This window comes from Dicentrarchus labrax, unplaced genomic scaffold (genome assembly GCF_905237075.1).
Source record: "Dicentrarchus labrax unplaced genomic scaffold, dlabrax2021, whole genome shotgun sequence".
Taxonomy (NCBI): Eukaryota; Metazoa; Chordata; class Actinopteri; family Moronidae; genus Dicentrarchus; species Dicentrarchus labrax.
Window position 1 is genome coordinate 4,901,258 of NW_026136719.1, and position 26,768 is coordinate 4,928,025.

The following is a 26,768-nucleotide window of genomic DNA, read 5'->3' on the forward strand; positions in this document are numbered from 1 at the left end:
CACCAGCGGATGTTCCCGGAGTATGTGGTCCGACTGGAAAAAGAGTTGTGTGGTGTCTTTGGTTCCGCAAACAAACATTTAGAGGCACTTATTAAAATGGCACTAAAGTGTTTATTTATTTATTTATTTATTTATATATATATGTGTATGAATTGAGTATGTTTTGAAAAGGACCCCCCCCCTCATTATTAGCCTATTGTTTTTTATTTAATTTCAACATTAAAGGATAAACCCCCTGAGATGAATCATGTAGTTTCTGATGGCGTTGCAGACGTGACGGACAGTTGAGTCAAAGTATATAAAAAAGAAGAAAAACAAACAAAAACATATAAAATAAATAAAGTACAATATATTAAGACAGTGGTTCCCCGTCTCCACCAGGGGTCGCCAAAGCTTCACGGAGGGTTGCGATTTCGTCTTGATTTTAAGGCGCGTAAGAAAACTTAAACATTTTATTCATTTCTGTAAATTTCTGTTTTTTTCTTTAACTTTAGATAATATAGGATTGTTTTTAAAAAAGCACAATACAGACAGAGAATTGTATCTGCTCAAAATTCATCCAAATCACTAACTTCCTTTAGTTTTTGTGTTCACTGTTTGGGTTCCTTGTTCAGTTTATCAGAAACACAATGGTTTATACGTACAATGAAAATCTCTCTCTATATATATATATATATATATTATATATTATTATATATATAAAAATATATATCTGCATGAGATACAATTCATTTCCACATTTTGATTCTTTTGTGCACACGAGATTAGTGTATACCATAAACAGCACTACAGACCATCCCATCATACAGTGCAGTGCGTGCTGTAGTGAGCTACCAAATGTTCCAACTACACTGACAATTAAGGACTTAACACTTATCTTATGCATGCAATAGCAAACTCTTGATGTTGTAAAACATGACTATATATATATATTTCTGTCTGTGGCCCCCTCAGGCCTCCGTAGTTCAGACCTCAAGCAGCAAAACATCAGCTCTGGTGCCTCTGATGCAGTTTGACAATAACGTTAGTGTTTCTAATTTGCTGTAATCTGATTTGCTCATAGTTTGCTCACAGCATGGAGTAATCAGCAGTATGTTTTAGGCTACAAACATTTTCTGTTTTCTACTAATTAACGAGTGCAAAATATTCTGAGAGCAGAGAGAGAGAGAGACGATTCATCCGGAGGCCCGGGGCAGAGAGGTGAACCGGTGTGTGGAGGGTGGGGTGCAGAGCATCCTTAAAAGGACCCTATTCAGTCACAAGGGAACGCTGACGCCATGTTCAACCCACCCTGTTGGGCAAATACACATTTACCGTAATTTTATTATTCCTGTGAGTCAGCGCCGTATCCCATTCACCTCAGCTGGTGCCACAGAAACACTGCGCTCACTGAGAGGCAGACAGGAGGTGAAAGGCGTGTTTGTAGTCTGTACCTGGAATATCTGGGCGCAGACTCTCCTGGAATGACGGAGGACGGACTGATCTCTGCTGCCTGTTAATTATATAACATTCACATGCGTGAACTTAACATCTTTAGGTAGTGGAGCTGCATGAAGCCACACAGTGAACCAATTACAGGAGATAACAACCAAAGTGTTTTTATTTGGCATTGATTGATGTGAGTACAGATATTCAGACATGGGACACTCTGGTTTCATAAAAACTTTAAAACTCAAAAGACATTGTTCGACATCTTTAATTATGTTTCATTTATCTGTTTTACATCAGTTCCTTACATTAATCTGCCGCATGCAAAGAACCAGTGCTTTGTCCTCAAATGTACGTGATGTTTTAATTTGAACTGACAACATGTACATGATATTTATTTCTTATTGTCAGCAACAAATTCCACTGAAAAGACCCAAACCAACAAAGTGTTTACATATAGTTTTTGACTTCCTTACACTGTCTGTGGCTCTGAACTATAAGAACATATTTTTATTTTTAGCAGCTGGTGAGTGGAGTTTTTAGCAAACCTTACTAAAAAGGAAACAGTACATTTGTTGGGGTCTATTTTGTGCTTTGCTGCTCTGGTGATGGCAGCAGGACGGTGGAACATGTGTGTGCTACATGAACCACAATGAAAAAAGCTTTTATAGGACATCCATGGTGCGTTCATGGTAATGAAGAAACATCTCTCCCAGTCCAACAGTGTGGATCACTGATGTGTTTCTTTTGTTTTTGACAAAAATGGAGCTCTATGGCACAGAGGAAGAAGATACACACACAATACTTTAAGTAAGATGGATTCACTGTTGGTTTTGGTCTGATATGTGATTTGTTGACAATAAGAAACAGAGGGAATGTTAACAGACATATTGTAAATAAAATGGGGCTATTCTCAGTCTTTGGTTTATCATGCAGCAGGTGACAGTATGTCTGGAGGAGGCACAGCCTCCAAATACAGCAACAATGACACAAAACAAGTGCACATGAAATGAAAGCAGTCAAAGATAAAAACAGTAATTTCACACTGTAGTGTTTACAGTGACGTTATTTCCTCTGAGGTTATAAACATGAACTAGTTAACAGGTTCATTATACTGACACTTGCTCCACAGAAACACTATGCACTGCACAGCCTCGTGGAAGATGATGACAACTAAAACACACAGAAAACAAAAGAGTCAAACCAGCCAACATGACAGACTGCGGGGTAACAGGCAGTTTCCCTTCATCCTTTACGGATTAAATATGACAAATGGAGCTCGCAGAACTTTATTCACCCTGGCTGCGTGTTGGTGATGCTGCTGTAGTCTCATAAAAGTACTGAATCCATAACAATCTCTGGCTCAGTCCAGCAGAGGCTCTGTCACTGTGTGAAATCAATAAATAAAAGGTTGTGTATTCACATTGACCTAAAGTCTCTGCTTCAAACCAAGAAATAATACAAGATACTATAGCAGACTATACAGTTTGTTGGGTTTGTTTGCTTTCCACTCTGACAATACAATATAGGGAGATCTTTCTGACATAGAGAGATCATGTCCAATAAAACCACTTTAGAGGTGTGAAATAATCCAACAATCCTAATAACATCCTAAAATGTATACATTTATACTAAAATGTTTAAAATGTTGAACTATTCCTTTTGAGATCCAATGAATCTTATTTCTCTTTCTTCCTGACCTCTTCAACAGCTCGCCTTTAATATTGATTGCGTTGATCGATTTCTATGTGGATAGTTTTTGTTTGTTTGTGTTGGTGTTTAGCTGTGAGAACATTTACATCCTCTACGTAAAGCTCTGTAAGGTTTCTCTATCACTAAAATATACTTTCCTTTTCTTTTGATTTGTGTTTTCCATCTTCTGTGGCCTGTAGGCAGAAGTTAGAGTGTGTTTCATGGGCATTCACATACGGTACAGTCGTATTGGCAACCGTGGTCAGTCAGGCTTGGTGCCCTCGAAACACAAAGATCATTTCTATCAGATATCTATCAAAATAAATGCAGCCTTTCACAGACAGCCAAAATGTATTTTCGAATAGAGTGCTGATCTCTCTGGATAAACGTAATAATTAATAATGGAATATTTATCTTTGAGTGTTTGTATCTTAAATTAAACATATCTCTAATGTGTTTACACTTCTTGACACCATCTACCTCCAAGCAATTTTAAAATTTAAAGTTCTGACCGGGTTTCCTGTAATGGATTGTCTCTGGGGAAGTTGTTTTTCATGAAGGGCTCTTGAAACCTTCAACTAGTCTGACTGAGTGCAGAAACCAGCAGGAAGGACAGAAACCATAGGGGAACTTATGTGATTGATGTGAACTTTAAAAACACTAGAATATCCCTTTAACTTTGCCAAAGGAGCATCTCTCCCCTGCTGTGTGACACAAACATATGACTTATTGGTATCTTATACCACAAACCAACAACATCTACCAACAGATCTCCAGCAGACTACAGTGAACCCGACAGAGGCTAGCTTCTAAAAATGTAAAACAATATCCAAGCAATGATTTCACCAAACAAAATTATATTACAATACACACGAAAATAAACTCAGAGCAATACAATTATTATATATAATTAAAATATATTACGAGGGGCAGGGGATGGAACAGACAGAAATCACATTACCATGTTGTAGCACCGCTCATGTGTAACCCTTCTAATCATCTTCACTAAAATGGAAAATGGATTTTTACGTGTGCCACAAATGTTCTTTTAAAACAATAAATTCCTCTTTTTCCTTTTTAGTGAAGCTTGCTGCTAGCTGCTGCACTCCTGATGCTCCTCCGCTGTATTCTCCTCCTGGCTTTCACTGCGGTGACAGAAAACCACATCGAGAGTGAGTTACTGTCAAACTAATAAAACATACCTGTCAGTGAGGGTTTTCTACAAACTAGTCCCACTCACCGTCAGTGCACTCCACCTGGGGTTTCTCCCACTGTCCGTCTGCTTTACAGCGAACCACAGGAGGGTGGCGCTGTGTAAACCCTGGGTTGCACTGATACCTGATGATAGAGTTGACGGGGTATTCCTCCCTCCTGTTCCCAAACATGTGGGTATTCTCCACCACCGGCGGGGCACCACAGGACACTGAGGACAAAGCAGAGGCCGCAGGGCATCTTATCAAACCATGTGTCCACTTACATGTTTCTCTTCCATTGAGTATCTTAAGTAAATGGCTGTAACCAGGGTTCAAGTTATGTGGGAGCCAGTGGGAGTTGAAGGGGTCCGGGCTGCATTCTCTGTCTTAGTCTTAAGTCTTAGTCTAATGATAAACTCTCATTAGGAAATTGTTTACCGAGCTCATGAATCATCAAGTCTTCTTCCATACAGCATGGAGCCACCATTGTTTCCTGCTATGGACGGGTGGAAACTGCAGCAGCCAATGAGAGCAGCTCAACTCGCAGTATGTCATTTCTGCTGGCTCCGACAAACCGTAATGGCGACAACCATAACGGCAAACTCGAGGCTTCAAAATGGTTCTCCACAAACCGATGGGTGATGTCAGGATAGGTTCACACTTGCCTCCCTCTAGTGGAGCACTACATAGGGTAGCTGTGCCTAAAATAACACCTACTTTCATATGATACTAAAAAGGGCAGAAGTGTGTTCTCCCTTTGAGTGCTGGGATAATATAATAGGGAGTGAAAGAAGACCCTACATTATTGATACTTATCATGCAGCTCTGCAGCTTTATGGAGCTTTTTTTTTTTGCCTCTTTTAGCTCTTTGGTTTGTACCTCATTTCACAGCTCATACCACGTTCATATTTTCAACCAGATGTTACCTGGGCCTTTCTTGCAGGTAAACGGCAGGTGGTAGTTGCAGGGCACGTCGTTCCACTGGCCATTCTCATGCCAGATCATCACCACGCAGTCTTCTCCAGAGTTTAAGTAATTATCGGGCTGGTTCGGCCTCCAGTTCTCGTATTGCTGAGGAAGAGGAGGATGCAGAAACATTACTACAAGGTAAAGCCAGAGAAAAAGTAAGGGGGAACCACAACTTTTCATTTGAATCTCTTTTATTATTCATCATTCTGCACTGTGCACTGTGAGTAAGCAGGGTTTTAGTTTTTTCATGTAGTTTTCATTCTTCACACAACCTCTTCTGTCACTTTCCATGCACTGCAACTACTGCAACACTGTGAGTACCTTTAACGAGAGACTGTCCAAAAGTGTGTGCCGTTATTTGAACTATTGCATCTCATCCCTCTCCATAAAGGCAGCCTTTTTCTTTGAGAGTGGAAATTTGGATTCTTTGGCCTTCAGGTGTGACCAGACAACACTTTGTATAAAGTAGTTTGTTTCAGACACATCCTTAAGGCACAGACATTAGCTCTGAATGAATAGTCTACTTTCCAGAGTTGAAAATCCAGCCTCATAGTATAAATCGATGTGTGCTTGATAAGCTTTCAAATTCATAGCTTTATTACTCAAACTGAACATTCCTGAAGTACCTGAAGCAACCAGCTTCTACCGGCACAGCCATGTTTTTTTAAACACAATGCTGTTTTCCATCCAAACACCTGGTAATGAAGTCAATTTTTTGTGCCTGCACCTGTGTGTTTTTTTACTTTAAATAAACCCATTCGGGCTGAGGTAGGTGGAGTGGTGCAGCTGAGGTTGTGTTTATGCAGATCAGATGGTACAGTGCTATTTTGGTGCTTGTTTTGGCATGACATTGCATTTGAGTTTCACCTGCTCAGACACCCTCTTATCACAAGTGGAAACAGCAATTTACATTGCTTCAGTTGGCAGAGACGCACAGATTTCTCTAAAATCTGAAAAAAAGCCTTTTCATGCATGTTGAACAAATGTTTATCTAGTATGACGTTAAATGCAAATAAACTATTGATGCAATTAAAGCAGTTTGTATTGGGTAAGATTGATTGTTGTTTTATAATGTATCTCCTATGTGGTGTCAATTATAAATCAGTTTTGTTTTGCACTTTTTGTCGGCATTTGTCTCTTTGTGGTTGTTTTGTGTATTTTACTTTCATTGTTTGGCATCTTTTGTGGTAAATTTGTGTCTCTGTGTAGTTATACTGTATGTGATAAGAGGTCACCAGTCAACTTTGTTATAAGGGCACTACACCATGCTGTATTGTAGTATACCCTGCATATACAGGAGCAACACACCAGTGTAACATCCTCACTCACCAGTGGAGTGCCATCTGTCCAGCGGAAGTCATTCTCTACTGTCTTGTCATTCAGCCCAATCCACTGGTAGTCCTGTGCGTTTGCTGTGGCAGAAAAAAAAATGGTGAGACTTTATTTTTCTTTCTCTCTCTGTCTCCAGCTCTGGACACACACACACACACACACACACACACACACACACACACACACACACACACACACACACACACACATTATGCACTCACAGTTGACAAAGTGTTGCTCCTCTGGGGTGATGATGCTGACCAGATGGGCGTTCAGGTCCCGGCAGCGCTGCTCTGCGTCCAGCCACATCTCTCTGTCAGAGAAGTGCAGGTAGCAGTTCCCCTGAAACTTAGTCCAACTGTCTTCACACTGCTGCTCATCTGCAGCAGCAACACCAAAGAGTCAACACTCAATCAGTGTATGGCAATCTCAATTCACTTCCACCTGAACATACATTTATAAGAGCTCTGAGATGATTTAAGACGCATGAATTAAATATTCTTCAACTAAAAATATCCACAACTACAAATGGGTTGGAAAACTAAAGCACAGCATCTGATGATGAGAAGCCCTTCTGTATTCTTATCATTCTTTCTGATATCTGTGTAGCATTAGTGTTTGAGCAGCTGAAAGAGTGCTTGATGTTGTTCACAACCCATGTAGTGTTTCACATATTCACTCAGTGTGGAGCTTATTTTGCCACTGTGATGCCCTCAGTCAGTCCAGCATCCAGTGCAAATTTGATGATGGACAGTGTTTCCATCCTGACGTACAAAACAAACGTCAAAATACAGAATGGAAAATCACACATAAAGCTTCACTTCAGCTGGGAGAGCCCGGTCCAACACTAATTTAATTGTAAATTTCCAACTTTTTCCTTTTACTGTAACATTCAAAGGCTTCATTCATTCTCTTGCTCCACCTTGATGACTTTATTTAAAGGGTCGGTTCACCACAATTTCATAAAAACATATTATATTTCCACTTACCCCTAATGGTATACCATAAATATATTTAACCACACAGATAGCTTTTGATATAGTAAGTCTTTTACAACATGTCCTTCCAGAGACAATGACCCTGTTGCTCAGGATAATCCACAGACACAAGCATGAACTCAATGTCCACTAACTAACTTTTTCGATCCCCTTGCCCCGACTTAAGACCAGCATGTGCACTGTAAGTCAATGGGGACCACCAGAAGCATCCCAGTGAGACTCCCTTACGTACACTAGTTGGGCTGTGGAGTCTAGTGAGAGTTTTCAGGTCTCAAGGAGGCAGCACTTACCAACATTCAACACCCTAAGACTGAATCAACATCACAAACAGACAAACATCAGCAGTCTGTGAACACCAGACAAAAACTGGTCTCAACATCAACAGCAAACTTCAGTCAGTGATGTCCGGAGAACAATCGGGAGGATTTTTACATTTATCTTTAACCATCTTTGAACAAAAACAGGTGTTACAGCGTTTATCACTCAGGTCACATTATGACACCAGTTCCATTCACAGATGAGGTCCAGAGAGGCAGTTGCAAGTCCATAGCTAGTAACTTGATTTGACTAATTGGACCTTGAGTTAGGATTACTTGGTTCAGACAGAACACAAAGCGAATTTCAAAGGCAATTGCATACAAAGTAAATGGAAATACAAGATTAGATGCAAATTCTCCCAGGGTAGTGCAAACTGACAGTTTCTGGTGAGTTATGAGATCAGTTAGAGTCTGAGATGAACACAAACTCCCACAGACATGGTTGGGGCATCACTGCATACAGTTTGACGCTGTTTGAGGCAAATAAACACAAAAGGTCCAGCGGTCAAATTTGCGGGAATGATGCACAATCATTTGCTTCACTTTCTATATGAACACACCTCAAGAATTGAATTGGATTGTCTCTGGGAGTACTTAATATCAAACAAATTGTCCCTATGAACATTGTTTACAGTGTGTTAAGTGGTTTATTCTGGGTAGGATACGGTTCATGAATAGACACCCTGCAGTTTTCATGTTCTCTACCCTCCTTAATTACTACTGCTATGCCTGTGAGGCTTAGCATTCTAACAAGGCGCCTAAGTATTTTATATTGATAATAGTGGAAGATTTTGGAATAATGGGATCCCTTTCAGATGCATTATGTTGTACACGCATTGGGTATGCTGGTCCTGAACACGTGGCTATTTCAAACCTAACCTGAAATGAATGTATAAATAATGTTTTTACCTAATAATATACCTTGGTCTTGGATGTAAAGCTTGATTACTATAGAGAGCTAGTTAGCCAGGCTTGCTAACAGGAACAGACAAACACATTTTTTAATCCATAGCCTGCACTTGTGCTGCTGTTGTGTTTTGGAAAGGAAAATACTTCCAAATGCTTCCGTTACTGAGTATTGCTCCTACCATGATTGTACAATCACTGTTTAAGAAAGGAGTTTAACAAAGGGTCAATTGTTAAGTGTTTAAAGCAATAAAACACTGAACAATTACTGCATTAGAGGGGGAAATGTAATATGTTTTATTGTTATTGTGGTGAACTGACCCTTTGGTTACTTTCATGACCTTTGGTCCTTTTAGGCAAACGGGGTCCCGTAACAAACCGGGGACATCACAGCTGCATGTTGTGCACTCACTCACACGAACCACAGCGAGTTATGATGCTATCGGCTGGTGATGTTTAGCATCTCTCTCTCTCTCTTTTCAGTTGTTTTTGAGAGGCTGTTGTTAGTATTTATTAGCTGAAGCTGATCTCATACCGATCTCACAGCGTTCCCCTCCGTAGCTGGGCAGGCATAAGCATTTGTAAGAGTCTGCACTCTCCACACAGGTGGCTCCATTGGCGCAAGGGTTGGAATGGCACACATCTACCTCTGCAAAAAAGGTGGGCGGTTGACACTACTGTTTCAGCGTGGGGTGGGGATGGGAGGTTGGCCAGCAGGGTGAGGGATGTGAAGCTGTGATAGAAGGACTATCACACCACAGGACTGAGTAGTTAGTGAACAGTACTGTTGCTGCTGCAACTTCTGATCCAAATTAGACTTACTGCACAACAGTCATCATCTTTGTTCCTTTGTTTTTGATAAATCTTATTGTTTGAAGTCTTATAGGTTACCAAATGATGATAATATTTGGTATATTTGGTATAAATTATACCAAATATGGGTTTATTTCTGCAAAGAGGACAACTAACACGTAATAGCAGCAGTAAGTATAGGTTTGGATCTGTGTGTAGTTGCAGCAGAAGATTAGTATTCAAATTTAAGCAGGATGAGAGCACTCATATGATGCCAGAAAGCACATACGTTGCCCGGGTTAAGCATGCTTACAGCAGAGCGGAGGCGGTGTAGTGGCACAGCAGACCAAAAACAACATATAGGGCGAAGACAGTTGTGATAGCACATGTGACACAGAGGCTCTACAACCTCAGAGCCGATACACATTTGACAAGCACCCTTCAAACTGCCATACAAACACAGAGACCCATAGCCAGACACAGACAAAATGAACATGAGGAAATCAACACAAAACATGATGCAACACACATCAGGACAGAACGGCAGGGAGAGAAAGAAGATTTTTGGTAAGTCTAGTAATACTGATTCATAAACAGTAACTACAATCACAATCAGTTAAATAGTTATCTGAAAATAAAACTGACAAGCTGATTAATAAACAGAATTCAGACCAACAATATAAAACATGCAAACTGCTCAACAACAAAGACATACGGAGAAATGCTGCCGTTAAACCAAAACTGAGCTGAATTCAGTAGTTTTCAGACAAAGAAAGGAGAAAAGTAAGAACTGGATCTTGCTGTCGTTTTGTAACTTACCGTGGCAGAGAGCAACCCCATCCTCTGCTGTGCATGAAGCAGTGCCACAGGGGTTGGGTTCACATGGGTTAAAACCACCTAGAAAAACATGTAAAATGATTCAAACATGATTCCCTCTAGAATGACGTACAATAATACTACTTTTAAAAGAGAGATATATTTAATCTAAACTGGAGTGGTAGAGTTTTTGCAATGCTACAGTGCAACACCTGATTGCAGTTTACAAGTGTTTTGTTTTATTGTACTGTCATGTTTTAACTCTTGAACACGGCTGTAAGATAGGACTATACGATATGGTTAAAAAAAAGATCATATTGTAATTATTTTGACAGATATTATGATTGCGATACAATTTACAGTTAGTGGGAATGATCAGCAGATCATCATAATCATGTTGATGTGACATTTGTTGGGGTCTGTGCCAAACAAACATGTTTTCTTACACCATTTGTAGGCCAGGGCATCTGTGCAGCACTACAGTACTTGCAGCAATTCTGATGATTGACACGGCTGTAAAATGATCAAAACTGTGAAATTAACTCAACACGGAGACCAAACTGACCTCTCTGCTAAAATGGATGTGTCAATCATGTTAAACCAATAAATAGTACCTTCACTTGAGTACGTCACTTCAACCTCTAGCCACTTTGCTCAATGATAAATTCACACTCACATTTAATCAGTTTTTAAAAAAAATCCTTAATGAGTGAAAAGGCAATTGGGCAGAAGATATGGTTTAGCTGTTTGTGGCTTTCTCATATTGGGGGGGTAGATGCACATCAGTGGACTGGAAAATTGAAGTAATTTGTTGGAAGCAGTGCTTTAGGACATGGTCTGAGATTCAGTTTGGTCCCTGGCTTTTATGGCGTCTTTCAACATGCTGCATTAGAATACAAATACTATCAGCTGTTTTCCCTTCCTTGTGCAGTTGTAGTGGGGAGATATTGTGTCACCAATGGCATACAAAACAAACAAATATACAAATCTGAGAAGTTGGAACCAGTAACTTTTGGGTATTTTTTCTTAGAAAATTACTACTTCTAAACTTTTTTTTATACTTCTAAATTACAATTAATCAACTCATCATTTCAGCTCCAGTAGTAACCTCCTTTAAATGTTGTATCATGAGGATACAAAATCCCTCTAAGTCTTAACAAACACTGCTTTCCACCACACATCATTCTATTTTACAGAATACAGGAAAACAAGGTGTCAAAAAGGTCATATTGTTTTGCAACCAACGACAAAAAATAGAAAATTGTCACATGAAAGAATAGGTTGACCTACCCTCCACTGAATCAATTTCTTCAATATTGCCTGGTGCCCACCCAGAGACTGCTGTAGCTGCAGTGGGAGGAGCAGCCAGTCCAGAGGGGGCAAGCACAGGGCCAAGAGTTCCATGGTTGTTACCAGGGGTCTGTGACAGTTCAGCCTCACTAAGGGCCTCAACTGGTCCTTTGGTGCTCTCTGTCAGTGCCCATTCACTGGGTGGAGAGGGCAACACCACCATGGAGAGTGGCAGATCTCCAGAGGGAGCTCCTGAGGAAGTGCCACTGGCTGTGAACAAGCGGTTGTCTCCGCTGCCAGAGTAGAAGCCACCACTACTGCTTCCTTCTCCGCTGTACTCCACTGACCCCTGTCCGAGCTCCATAGACAGTTTAGAGTCCCTGGAAACCTCTGTCATAAAATCCCCAGTCAAGAATGTAACACTGCCTTCTTCTCCACTCGTTGAGGACTCAAAACCAGAGATTCCTGATCCAGACATTCCCGAACCAGACCCAGAGATGAAACTCGAGCTTCCAAATCCAGACAAATGTCCTCCACTTCCCTGTCCAGAGCTGTAGAGTAAAAACCCTGAGGCCTCCTGCTCTCCAGAGGATGATACAGTAAGTTCAGTGAACCCTGACCCCACAAAGGTCACGCCTGAGAAGAACCCAGAGCCACTTCCAGACGCCGAGCCACTGAGATCACCACTGAGAATCCCAGATCCTGAAATGTCTCCAGAGCCACTGAACGCCACTTGGCCTCCACCAAGCTCAAACTCCTTGTGGGTAATATGGGTGGACGCATCAATCAGTTCACCATCTATCAGTAAGATCTTAGCGTCTCCACTTCCTGACTGTCCACTGGCGCTTCCAGAGGGGAATCCTGATGGAAAACCACTGAACCCAGAAAAGTCCTGGCTGGTGATGAAACCGGACGAGATGCCAGAAAACTGTCCACTTTCCCCAGAGCCACTCTCCGTAGAGCTGAAACCAGATCCAGACAGGTCCCCGCTACCACTGAGTACTCCAGAGCCTGCTTCAGGGAAGATAAGAATCCCTGTGCTTCCCTCTCCGGCTTCTTGGAGTTCCCCTGAAACTGATCCCTCTCCAGAGACAACGCTGTCAATGCCTGAAAAAACAACAGTGAAGCCGGATCCTTCTCCACTGAGAGCTGATCCAGAAGCATCTGTACTGCTGAAACCTGAAGCTCCACTGGGCAGCTCAGCACTCGCACTGCCGGCCAGGTCTCCAGAACCAGACAAGTCTCCAGAGATTACCCGATCTCCAGAACCAGACAGATCTCCAGAACCAGATAAATCTCCAGAGATTACCCGATCTCCAGAACCAGACAGATCTCCAGAACCAGACAGGTCTCCAGAACCAGATACATCTCCAGAGATTACCCGATCTCCAGAACCAGACAGATCTCCAGAACCAGACAGGTCTCCAGAACCAGACAGGTCTCCAGAGCCAGATTTATTTCCAGAGGTGATCTGATCTCCAGAGCCAGACAGATCTCCAGAGCCAGACAGATCTCCAGAGATTACCTGATCTCCAGAACCAGACAGGTCTCCAGAACCAGACAGGTCTCCAGAACCAGACAGATATCCAGAGCCAGACAAGTCTCCAGAGTGACCCCCAGAGGCAGAGCCTGAACTGAAGTCTGCTGAGCCTGAGCCCGAGCCTGAAATCTCCACAGCGATGGGAGGGACGATGGAAGGAACAACTAAAGGGACATATAAAAAAAGAGTGAGGGACATGAAAAATAAAAGGGTCAAGTAATTTGATTATGATTTAAATATATCTTACCAGGCCTCAACAAGTCAGTAATTGATGTTAGGTTAAGGAGGGCCTCCTGGATATCTGTGATGTTCAGTCCAGTTTCATTTGCAATAAGTAGAAGGTCCGCTGTAAGAATTTAATAATAAGAAAAATGACAAATTGAAGGATAATAAAAATAAAATTTTAGAATAAGCCTGTTAAGTAACAGTAAAGCATTTACCTCTGAAACAGTATGCATCGAATCTGGCGTCAACTTCAGGGAAGCTTGTCTGGTTGGGGTGAGCGTACAGAGTGTGTACTCCTGCTTTCCCAGCTCCACACTCAGTGCGGGGGTTGTTGATGGGATAGCGGACGCTACGATCCACTAGCCAGCCAGCACGGCACTTGTCAAAGCCCATTTTCCAGGCTGCGTAGAGCTCTCCGGTCGAGGCCAGTACAGCGCTCTGCTCTTGACAGCTAGACGCAGCCTCATCATAGGTGAAACCCTCAGCGGAGCCCACATGGAAAACCTCACCTGTGGAGCAGATGAGGAGGAGATGTCAAGATGATGAAAAAGAAAGAAAATTACTTTAAATAATTAATTTTTCAGGCTAAACAGTGTTTTTCTTACCTTTGAGCCCATCAATGTAGCAGTACACATCATATTTCTCCTCTGCTGGCATCAAACCATAGGACCGAACTCCAGGTTGGTCCTCCAGATCTCCAGCACATTTATCTCGAGGGAAAACGATGGGATACCTAGAAAAGAGCGAACATGATGACGTATTGTTCTGGACAGGGCCCTCTCTGCCTGCTCTGAAAATACATCCCAGATTTACCTTACAGTCTGATCCAGTAACCATCCTGCATCACACTGGTGATATCCAGCCTCAAATGCTGCCTGCAACTGCTGTGGCGTGGCGATGGAGGCCCCGACATTCTGGCAGGCTAGCTGGGCCTCAACAAACGTGAAGGCATAGCGACCGGAGCCTGAGCGATAATGGAAGACCACACCTGCGCAAAGAAACACGGGTAATGGTTATTATTACTTGACACACCTATGTGATGTTACAGTTATCATAACATGCATCATCAGTTAAATCACTGACCAGTTGGGGGCATCACAAAGTCTTTGCCGGGCTCCCTGGCTGTGTCGGGACGGGCGGTAACTGCCTCTATCAGGTCAGTGATGATCTCAGTGATGTTTGGCGGCTGAGGCAGAGGCAGCTCAGTAGGGCTCTCTGTGAAGTCCACAACGGTAGGCTGCTGAGTCTCCACCTCTCCAACCGCCTCGCTCTCTGTGGTCGTCCTCCTGAAGAACACCTCTGGGCTCTGTGTCACTGTGGTAACACTCAGCACACCACTTCCCTCTTCTGTAAAGCCGGAGCCTTCCTCATCAGGGGACTCTGGAGGTGATTGAGGAGAGAGATTTGTAAGACAAAGCTAATACTTTCCCATCAACTAGTATTGATTTCTTACTACCACTCCAATCAAGTAAAATGTGCAACTTCACAATGTTTAACCTTGCACAAATTGATTTTGGCCACTTTGGCGCAGTGGAAGAAACTGTAACCAAATAAATATAAAGTTGAACATGTTATTCAAACATCCAGTACAGTAAACATGGAGCAACTTAAGCATTCATTTGAAGTTGTGTGTCTGGCCATCTGAAGTCAAACATTCACTTTCCTTTTAGCTGTTTTTGGCCTCTACCAGCTCCTGAGGGAAATATCTGGCTCTTTAGCTGGTAAATGCTCCACTATGTTCACCAGCTAGTCTCTAACAGCATCTGGTTGCTGCTTGTTTGGTGCTGGACAGAGAGCAGTTTGTCACTGAAAACAGCTGCTGGCTGATGCTGGAAACAACATCGAGAAAGCGGTGAGACTGAACCAAACCAGTACACCAAAACAATGAGCTCATAGTCTGTAGAGCTGAGGGGAATTATAGAGCAGGCATTTGAACTTGAACTATTACTACTGATACTTAATTGCTTTGTCTACAGTACATTTTCAGTATTGGTGTGTATGATAACAAGTAGCACAAACCTTTCAGTATCTCCACTCCACTATTCACTTGTCTTGTTGGCCTACCTGTGTAGCAAAAGGCGTCATAGCGGGTCTCAGGAAGTGGGTATCCCGTCTGGTTCGTGTGCAGGTAAACAGTTCGCACCCCCAGCAGACCCCCTCCACACTGTGGCCGACGAATGTTGATGGGGTAGCGGACGCTCCTGTCTCCCAGCCAGCCTGCGTTACAGACATCCATACCACCCTTCCAGGCCAGGTAGAGTTGACCTGTAGTGGCCAACTGAGCTCCCCGATTAGAGCAAGCAGCTGCTGCTTCAGAGAAGGTGAACTTTTCTGCAGAAGCGGTGTAGAAAACTCTGCCTGTATCAGATAGAAGAGGTTCAGTTAAGTCAAAGAGTAAAATAATGAAAGAATGAGCTTAAAACTACAAATAGAGACATTTCCAGCATTCACTGCATGTACCTGTCATCTTCTCAGTGAAGCAGTAGACATCGTAAGTCTCATTGAGGTCTCTCACTCCGTATGTCCTGACCCCAGGCAGTTCCTCTTTGTCACCATAGCAGTTCACACGAGGATCATGGATTGGGTACCTTTGTTTGAATGAAAGTAACCTTAGGTGTCTTCAACATGAAATGCTGTTTGTCTTCAATGTCAAGATTAGAGTGTAAACTTGCAAACAGGGACGATTTTGAAAACATTTCCTGTTCTGAGTGTCCCTGTGAAGCACACACCGATCTAACATCAATGAACCACAACTTTAAAACAACCATATTCATTTTCTCCTTCTCCCCGTTTGTTTGTTTGTGCGTTTGTTTGTTTGTTTGTCCTCTGGCTTTGAATTTGTCAGTGACGCCCCAATAGAATCTCAGAGTTGGAATACTTTAAACACCACCTTTTTACCAATTTTTACTTTTTTATAAAAAAAAAAAAAAAATTTTTTTTTTTTTTTTTAAAATTTAATAAAAAAAAAAAAGTTTTTTTTTAAAAAAAATTTTTTTTTTTTTTAAAAATTTTTTAAAAAAAATTTTTTTTTTTTTTTTTTATAATAAAAATAAAAAAAATTTTTAATAATTAATTTTTTTTTTTTTTTTAAAAACTTTTTAAAAAATAAAAGTTTTTTTTGCTTTCAGTAGCACATGATTTTCCCTGTTTTGGAGTCAAGTTAACCCTGAATGTGTTTGTGTGATATGTTAAACAGGATTTAGTGGATAGTTGTTTCCTTTTATGTGACAAAACCAACCTGACAGTCTGGTCAGAGAGCCAGCCAGCGTCACACTGGTGGAATCCATCATCGAAGGCTGCTTGAAGCTGTTCGGATGAGGCTATGACAGCGCTGTTCTGGGTGCATACTGCCTTTGCCTTTTCAAAAGTCAGAGTGTAGCGGCCCATGATGGCCCGGTAGTGGAACACCAGACCTAGAGAGATAAAAAAAAGTACTGTTAGTTTAATTGAGAATGAATTAAGTTAAGTGTAAGATCAATACAGCCAAACTAGACAGCACCCAGAAAACATAACGTTTGTCCTGGATAATCAGATCTGTTGCAACAACCACATTTGCCTCACTGACATTATGTGACACAGCTCACCTTGAACCTGCACATGGACGATGTCGTGGTTGTCCTCGATGCCGTGCTGAACCTCACAGCGGTAGACCCCTGAGTCACTGGACCGCAGCTCAGATATCTTGATGCTGGCATCTGTAGGAGTCCTGGGGTAGCCCACTAAGTGAACTCTGTCCAGGTAGCTCTCGCTGATACGCACCTGGCCCTCCAAGGCCACCAGGATAGTGGTGACCTTTTCTTTGGTGACGAGGCTCCATTTTATACGATGAGAAAGGGGAGCGACGGTGGGAGCTCCTGGGTCTGGGACTGTGTGGTCCTATATGAAACAACAACATCATTCACCACCAATTTGTCTCCTGGATTTGTTAATTATAAAAACAACAATCTAAATCTCAATGTATTATAACTTCTGCAGGTGCTCAGTACACAATTAAAACCCCTTTGACTTTGACTAAGATTTTGCGCAAACAGAACATATCCATTTGCTGTCGTGTTTTTGTTCACCTGATGAATTGTTTTCCACAATTCATAAACCTTTCAGCTCTGTGTTGGTCTCCACCAACTCCTGATTAAACATCTCACTCTTTAGCTGCTGGATGTTTGACTCAAACGATGAGCTAAAGAGCTGCTAAAAGAGGCTAAAAAAGCCCAACAGAGCTGCAGAGTTGGGTGATGATTCTCTGTGGATTTGTCACTAAGAACAACCACTTTCACATTTGATTCAGTGCTAATATAAGACATAGCTTATATGTTTTAAATTGATTAGTGAATATTTAAATTATGTTTACGGTGCCTTCATCTGAGCATATGAGAAAAACAAATCCTTTGTGAATATTCTGTATCGAAGCAGTGGAAAACATGTTCATATTTTAAAAAAACTTAGTAAAAGCTCATAATTACACACCTTAAAGTAACACGGTATAAGCAACGTTCCTCCCAGTAGAGGGCGCTGTGGCTCCTCTAGAGGAACGCTCACACTCAGCACATCCTCCGGGTCTGTGAAGAAGAACAGAAGGAAGGTCTGAATGCACTCCAAAGAAGACTGACATTTCAATAACACTTGATCTTTATCAACCTGTATCTAATAAATTCACATTATTATTAGATGTACCTTTAAATATGTGTTCTTACCCATAAAGGAGTGTTCTTCATAAATGTAATCAAACAACGCTGAGACGTCATGTAGACACACAGACAGCAACACAATCCACCGTATCATATTTTACCTGAAATATAAAAAGGAAATTTTTTTTGATGTAATTAAATTACATTTGCCTACAGGCCTTATATTCAACCGCTCAGATGTAGATTGTCACCCAACTCATTGATTATTATTATTGACTTACTGATAATGGGTTGTAAAAGTTCTCAGTTTGATTTTAAGTCTATTTCTGTTTTGACAAATTAATTAAAATATGTTTATTAAAATAAGTTCCCCTTCAACTGAGTCAAAAAATTATGACACAGTTACTTGTTCCTTGACCCGTGACCAGACTGAACTTTTCACCAAATTTCAAAGAAATCTTGTGCCAGAGTTTAACAGTGATGCAAACAAGTGTGGAAATGTGTCTATTTTCTAAGAAATTAAACTTTGTATATATATATATATATATATATGTTTTGCACAGAGCAAAGGGCCACAGGTCACAGTCGAACCCATGGCTGCCGCAGCGAGGCCGCAACCTTGGTTCATGGGACGCCAGCTCTACCAGGTGAGTGTTCAGAGCGTCCCAAATTAAACATTTTACTTACACAAGGTCCCACAGTAAAATGTCTCTTTCTCTCTACAAATACTGAACAATGAACACATTAAAATCCTGCCATAAAGTTACATCCATTCATTCAAAAAAGACATGATGCTGAGTGTCCAGTGATGTCTGTTATGTCTGGGCTCGAGAGGGAGGGTCACACGTTTGAAGTAATAACACTCAAATCCAAATAAAACTATGAGTAATTATGTTAAAGTTTTCTTTTTGTGGTTAGTCCACACCTCCACCTTCAAAGTGTCAAACATTCCCAAACAGACATGATTCCAGTTTTCCTCCACTAAACGACACAGCAACTGTACATTTCTCTAATGGAATAACTAACAACCACACATCTCTGTAACGTTCATGTGCCGGTCTCTAACAACCACCTCTTATTTTCTCACTGAAAAACAAGGAGCTCCAGTTCTTTTCAAAAGTAAATATTTGCCGTTATTCCACCTGAGTAACACTTCCTGCTCCTCCCTCCTTCTACAGTGAATGACTGAGACCTTTCCTAAATTCAGTTTGTATATTTGTTCATATCCATGTGCACGTGCATCAGAGCTGACGTCACACACACATCATCAAACATGTCTCAGCACAGTAACATAAAATAATTCACTGCTAAACATGTGAACAACTTAACTTATGAGTACCAGCTTACTGTGATCAGTTTCTTATATGAATTCTTGTACTTCTGTGTTGTATTATGTACTGTTTATTGCCATCTTGTTTCCCCCTTGCCTGTGGGGTACGACACCATGTGTGTGAGAGTCTTCATGTGTGAACTACTGTATGTCTTTGAACATTTTTACTGTGTATGTTCAATATTGAGCAGGTTTTGAGGAACTTTTTGACCGAAGTAAAATGATAAATGTAGTGAGGTCCTTCAAGAACACACTGTTTTCAAGTTACGTGTTTCTGCATTTGTGTAAGCTCAGTTGAAAAAAGGTGAGGTCACATACTTCCGTGGACCAATCAGGATTTAGCTTCATTTGAATCCGAATCTGATGACAGTTGCTTGGTGGTTTTGTCACTCTCAATCAACTCTGATTCCTGATCCCGATGAAGGAGATTAACTGAGATTTTTAAGGAGTAACTTAATAAAAGAAACACTTTTTTGAGTTAGTAAATCACATGTACAGTCATATTGTTACACCAGGTTTGGGGAGTAACTCTAATCCACTACAAAATAATCAGATTAGTTCAGATAGAATCAGGTTTCCATGGTTAAATTGTTCTGTTGACTTCTTAAAGATCATTGTTTTCTCTTGTTTTTAATTTACATCTTTTGTGCTGAGGTAATCCAAGTCTTGTTGCTTTAAAATTGTAATGTAACTGTATTGGATTACATTTTTAAAGTAACCCCCCCGACTGATCCTGGTCGTTAGTTCTTTGTGACAGGGTTCAGCTGTAATTTTGAAGCTTCATTGAGGTGTTTTAAATTGCTCTTTAACTCTTAATTAACTTTTATAAACAATTAATTTAATTGCTGTTTATTTATGAATAATATTTAATGTTAGATTCACGGAACAAGATTTTCGACTAAATTAGCCAAAGAGTTTGAAAGTCAAAAACTAATCTGCTTCATCAGGACTTTGTGGGTGTGGTTTGATCAGATTGATTGACAGTTCTGGCAACATAAGAAAACAACCTGCCCACTTCAAACCAGCGAGAAGAACACAGAAATCACAGAAAAACATAGATACAGCAATCTCTTATGTGAACTGAAGAAGATAAGACAAAATGACACACACTCCAAGGACAACAGCCTCACAGAGAAAAGAATGTACAGCACAGAAACTCTTGGACAATCTCTAGGGCTTGTGGTCTGGTAGGGAAGCAGCTCGGGCTCTCACCACAGATTCAACAAGCTCCTGCAAACTTATCTCAGCAGAAATCCAACACAGTTTCTACAACCTGAACAAATTGCCCACTTATTGCCCGAGATGCAGTGGAGGGTGAATGCCCCTCACATCACCTGAGTTCACTTACATAAACAGAGTTTATGTAACATCTGAGGTTGATTTTATGATGTGGAAATCACAGAAACAGCTGGAAGATTTTATTAAAGGAACTTGAGAATTTCAACATGCAGGAATCAAAACTCAAGTGCTTCTTTGATTGCAGCTTACTAACACTTTATAATGTGTTGTGCATATTCATTATGTTGTTTACAGGAATTTTATAAGATGTGTTGTTTAATTCTATTTTTCATGGTGCCTCTTTAACATGTGGTCAGGGACAACAGATGAAAATGAAATATAAAGAAAAAAACGGTCGATTAATGGACAACCTGCTCTTTATTAAACAAATAGTGTATTAGGTTATAGATTATATATATATACATTTTTTATTTATTATTATAGCAACCAGTGCATATGTGATAATATTGTACGTTTAACCTCATTATTTCAGTGCTATAGTTATTAGTTACTTTTCAGATCAGAATTTTACATGTAAAACAGATAAAATTAGATACCTTGACAACAAATTTCTGCTTACATGTTATTTCCAATAAAATATAAAGAAATATAACATTCTGAATTTGCATAATGAGTACTTCTACTTTTGATACCTAAAGTGCAGTTTGCTGATAATACTTCTGTACTTTTATTAAAGTAAGATGTTTAATGTGGGACATTACATGTAATGGAGTAATAAAGTATACTATTGCTTCTTCTACTTAAGTAAAATATCTCTACTTTTACCACCACTGTGCTTGCTTCTTGTTGGTAAATCGTCTCATTTTGTGTTGTTCATGTTTTGCTTAGTGATGTGAACAATGACAATAAATCTGACTTGAACTTGAACTCGTTATAATTATAAAATCTCTAACTGGACGTCTGTTTCCAGCCTCTTCTGAAACCACACTCAATTTCAAAATGCAGTTTTATCTGTCAGAGAAGGGTTTTACTCTCTTTAAACACCTTTCAGAGTGTTTGAAACCTGCAGGGAGTGTCTCCTCGGGACTGAGCTGTGGTGTTTGGACTAAGTGACAGTTCATTAGCAGCTGAGTTGTGTGTGTGAGCCGTGCCGGTGGCCAGCTCCACACTGAGCTCATTCAGCTGCTGCCGAGGTCCACTCCCAGAGAGACCAGGGCCCATAAGACCAGATCTGTTCCCCCTGAAGCCGGTATTATGGCAGCTCTGACAACAACAGGGCCTATGTAAACAGCCCAGAGCCGTGCCTTTCCATCACATCTCAACACTGCCAACATTCAGCCAGGAGACTCGGAAAACTGTGAGACATGATGGGAGGAGCTGAAGGCCAAAGGTGTGGCCGTGACAGGGCTTTGATCCTCACCTCATCATCTCTTTTTTTACTTCACTACATGAGGCACATCTCTCATATGACCAATCCGGTTAAGGTATGTCAAGTATGATAATTTAAGAAGAAGTCCCTATAATATGGATGTAAAAACATGTTGCTGACCTGTTGTAGTTATATTCTACAGATTTATTAACTTCCTGCGGTACTTTCATCAACTTTTCAGCTTTCAACTTCAGTGTAAGAGTCTGTAGCACTCAGTGATGAGTTATATTGACTTACTGGTGCTTTATCTGTTGTGGAAGACCAAAAAATATCCATGGTATCAAGTTTCAGATTTAATTTTGGCATGTTGTTTGTCTAGAATCAACTAAAATTAATAGTTTTCAGTTTAGTTTATTTAGTGTATTGTCAAATGTATTTCTGTCTGTTTTTTAACCTATTTTGTTTTTGTCAGGGATCAAATATTATACAGATAGACATAGATAAAACGTTCCAGTTTCAAGTGGAAAACATAAATACAGTCCATTAATTTCCATTTTAAATATTGTTAATCTTTTAGAAAAGAAAATTGATGATGAACACAAAGAGGGGATGGAATATGAATCCACAGGTGACCTCAGGGGAGTACAGTTTAAACTCATCTGAACCTCTATCCAGCTTTTTTAGAATAAGATCAATCTTTAAAATGTAGGATGTTAAACAATAAAACCACAAGGTTATAAATAATGTGAAAAGATGATTTTAGTAAAGCACACAAGCAAGCAAGTGCACATCTATCAGATTAATATAACCCCCCTCATAACTTCCACATTTCTCCATTAAAGTTGCCTAAACAAAACCAAACAATAAAAGAAAGTATGTAACTCACCTGTTGTAGAAAAAACTGCACTCCTGCAGTCAAACTCTTCTTCAGTGGTGTATTTCTGGGTCAGCTCAGCTCCAGGTTGTGAGTTTAAAAGTCCCAGTGAGCAGCAGCAGCAGCAGCAGCAGAGAGCTCAGGATGCTCGGCTGAGTGCAGAGGAAAGAGACTGGGACCAGGTCAGGCTTCAAACCTCAGAGGGAAACACCAACGTCAAGCTGCTCACACTGAAGTGTGAGGTGCTCTCATTACTGTTTTCAAAATAAAAGCAGACTGCAGCTTCAGATGTTTCTCTGCGGCTCTGCAGGTGGTTGAGTTAATCACAGTGTGCGGGTAAAATATTTTGTTCACACTCACGATGTGAGTAGATGTGAGTATACCTTTTGTTAGAAGTGTACAGCTCATTGGGAAGCTTGCATGCAAATGTTGTTTTGATGTACAATCAAGCATTCAACTGCATTTTACTCACATAAGAAGAATTAATTCACTCTAAATGTGAAAGATCATTTTGACATTTTTTATCTTGAACTACTGACATGAGTGAGTTTGTGTCAGGAAGTACTTTTAGGACACCAAGTAAGAGAAACCTATAGCTTATAACACAATTTGTAAACACTCCCACATATTTTAGGAATCATTATTAGATTAAAATCTAGATGCCACAGATCTGCCGAATCAGTGAAGAATCTCATTCACCTGTTTAATCAAGTTTTGGTTTAATTTATTTTGGTTGATTGTAATTTACTTTCTGTCAATCAAGTAGTGTGTCAAGTTATTTCGGTCAAGATCAACCCTAACCGTAAACCCAAAATAATTAGAGGTACTGTATTAAACTAAGAATATGAATTTTCTGTTCATTTGTAGTTCTGGTATTAGTACTAGTCGTAGCAGCAGTAGTAGTATAAGAATCAGTCTTGTTGTTTCCACTTGTTTGTATGGTCTGTCGTTTTTTTGTACATTCAAAACAAGTTATGCTTTTATTTTGAAGGAAACGTAACTGGGGCTTTTTTGCATTTTGAGGGAGGTAAGAGGGGTTGAGGTAGGAGATGCCATTCCACCCACTGGGTATAGAAATGAGGTAATGATCCCCTTTAGTGGGGATAGTAGTATAATCAGACTTTAAATCAGAGCCCCCACAAAATGCTTATAAAAGGGCCTTGACTCAGTACTGAGTTTGTAATAAATGAATTGCTCTGTGTAGTATTTTTATCCATCATCAACTCTGAAGTGATCCCCATTTGTTTCTACACACAACATAATCTTGAACAGAACTGCAACAGATTTCACACGATCCTCGGCTCTGTTGTCCTGCCGTCACCTTCGGGCTCTTTAATGGGCTCCGAAAACATTGGAGAGTATCACGCCTCGCCCCTTTAACTTCTCCCCACTCGCTTGCTTTTGCTCCTGAAAAGGAAAAAAAAAAAGGGGGTGAGACAAAGCTGTTCTTTCAGTCAGGTACCACTGAGAGCTCATTGGGCAGAAAATGTGTAATCACAGAGTATTCACACGCCTAAAAATGTTGTTGCTACGGATACAAATGAACCCCACTTAACTTATAATGGGGGTTGAAGTTTAAGTGGCACATAATGACAGAAATGCTCCAACAGCAGCACATATTAAGTTTTTTATGCTGTGAAGTTGCACAATTTCTTTCCTCCTCAACCTTTTGTACTGTTTTTAGTGAAATATAAATCACCAGGGAGGTTTCAGTCTGATGATTTTAATGCTTAAAGCCTACTGTACTGGAGTTAGGCGAGCAAGGTCAGCATCAGTCCCTGGGCCTATAATGGTGGAGGCTTGTTAGGGTAGCATAGGGCAGGGGTTCATGGGGGTCACAAGGCCTTCTTGATTTTAGGATGTGTAAGAATACTGAATGATAATATGCACAGTAGGCCTATATCTCAGCATTTGGTTCCCTTGTGTGAAGAAAAGTAAATGTTAATTAAAGTAAGGGACAAGGAAACGCTGAATTTGTCAGAAAATAAGGCTATTAAAGTCTGTATGATTGTTAGAAATGATAAAAAATACATAACACAGACAGAAAATTGATTGAGTTTTGAATATAATATGAAATATACATAAAAAGGGGCCCCTCAGTTGGTTTACCAAATGATAGAAAAGGGGTCCCTTAAGGAAAAAGTTTGGGAACCACTCCCTCCAGATCCACACCTGCTTGTGAGGGAATATTTTCAGGACTTTCAGGTATGTTTCACAGCTGCAGACTTTATCATGGCAGCAGAGATAGCAATAGAGAGGCTGGAGAGAATGATTAGCTCTTACATTAGAAAGTGGCTGGCAGCCTACTCTGCCAAGCAAAGGGTATTTCTCTGTAATGGGAGTCAAGGACGTTGTAAAGGTGAGAAAATGAAATGGAAAGTTTTCTGATGTAACTATCTATTTGTAAGAATAGTGAAGCTGATAAAGATTACTGAGCCTGCTGTGGCATTAAAATCATACTACTTACCAAGGCAGTTTAACCTAAACGGAAAAAGGTAGGTCTCAATTAGACGCCTGGTCTGGATTTTATAGGAATTCTTTGGATGTATAAAACCTTCTAAGCTGAGAAAACTCATAATTGTTTCTGTTAAAGTTTTAAATCAAACTTAAACTCCTAATTTTGAAAATAAATGAATAATAACTATTGATATTTTTTTCTTCTTTAGAAAAACCTGAATCTTTAAGTATTGGAAACAAATAAATAATGAAAAATAGAGTTCACAGCTCACTTTTGAAATACAGAATGTTTTGAGTTTTCCCAAAGTATCAAATGATCAAATGAATGATTGGTAATTGATATGTCTAATTTCTGTACAAGTAATATTCATTCTGCTTTAGGTAAACAATCTGAGAGTATTTCCCGTCTTCGCTGAGCAAGAGTTTTGTGCAAAGGGAATAAAAGGCCTGTCCCAAATAAAGGCCTGTTCCAAATAAAGGCAGGTTGAGTTCAGTGATGCAAATAAAAGCCTGGGCTACTAATTGAAGCTTTATGGAAAAAGGTCTGCTCTTTGTCTGGGTGAGAGAAGGAGTTAAAAGGCTTCAAAGTAAGTTAGGTCAGAGTTAGAGAAAAGGTGTCGCCCAGTATCACTTATACCTGATGAGTTAGTTCACCTCAAATTGTTTTCAGGAAACGGTTTAAATGTATTACCTCGAAAAATGTAAGCATAAAAAAATATTAGTTATCAGTTAGTTATTATAGTATAAATAACTTACGTATTTATTGTTTAGGTAACTTGGGTAAATAAAGTTATATGTACCAATTTCATCTAGTTAACTGAACAAAAAACCAGTAAGTATGTTACACTCATATGCACACTCATTTCTCCAAATTTATTTAAAATGTGTTATTTATCTGAATAAAGTAAGATTACCACTTAAACTGAATTTACTAATTTGTGAAAGCAAATTATTACATTACCTTTCAAAACAGCTGACATTTAATAAAACAAACAATTTATAATTAATCAGTTATCAAAGTGGTAGCCAATTAATTGTGTTGCTTTGAGGCTTACATTTTTTGTAATGATACAAATTCAACTTGAAGAAAATGAGTCAAAGGAACAAACTACTGCACAATTACTTCAACAACTGATTTGTGTGTTGGGTTTAATTCATGTGAATCATTGGTGGATTAAGTTTTATGTTATGTTAGCTCACTTCTTTTACTAAGACATGTTGTCAGGATTTACAGTGAAGGTTAATACACAGACTGATACTCCTCTGCAGCTCCTCGTGATTCAACAAAACATCCCTGAAGGTGAATACTGGGCTTCCATAATACTCACCCAACCTAAGGCACATTTTACTCTGTACTGTCACTCCATCTATGAACG

At 40.0% G+C, this 26,768-nt stretch overlaps 1 protein-coding gene across 2 annotated transcripts; it reads right to left on the reverse strand.

Annotated features, from left to right (window-relative positions):
* Nucleotides 1-1,582: 1,582 nt before the first annotated feature.
* LOC127352146 (aggrecan core protein-like) lies at nucleotides 1,583-23,328 on the reverse strand. 2 transcript variants are annotated; one of them, XM_051380317.1, is made up of 20 exons: nucleotides 22,948-23,328; nucleotides 18,190-18,284; nucleotides 17,963-18,054; nucleotides 17,083-17,374; nucleotides 16,737-16,911; nucleotides 15,959-16,086; nucleotides 15,563-15,856; nucleotides 14,582-14,878; nucleotides 14,312-14,486; nucleotides 14,104-14,231; nucleotides 13,714-14,007; nucleotides 13,521-13,619; nucleotides 11,734-13,437; nucleotides 10,447-10,524; nucleotides 9,371-9,484; nucleotides 6,836-6,994; nucleotides 6,612-6,694; nucleotides 5,240-5,384; nucleotides 4,361-4,543; nucleotides 1,583-4,265 (listed from the first exon to the last, which is right to left on the reverse strand). In XM_051380317.1, exons 2-20 carry the CDS (start codon nucleotides 18,275-18,277, stop codon nucleotides 4,198-4,200), a joined length of 4,596 nt encoding a protein of 1,531 aa, XP_051236277.1. In that variant the 5' UTR covers nucleotides 18,278-18,284; nucleotides 22,948-23,328; the 3' UTR covers nucleotides 1,583-4,197. The 2 variants fall into 2 exon arrangements, with proteins under 2 accessions (XP_051236277.1, XP_051236278.1); XM_051380318.1 differs by lacking the exon at nucleotides 9,371-9,484 and having other exon boundaries at nucleotides 22,948-23,326.
* Nucleotides 23,329-26,768: the final 3,440 nt, after the last annotated feature.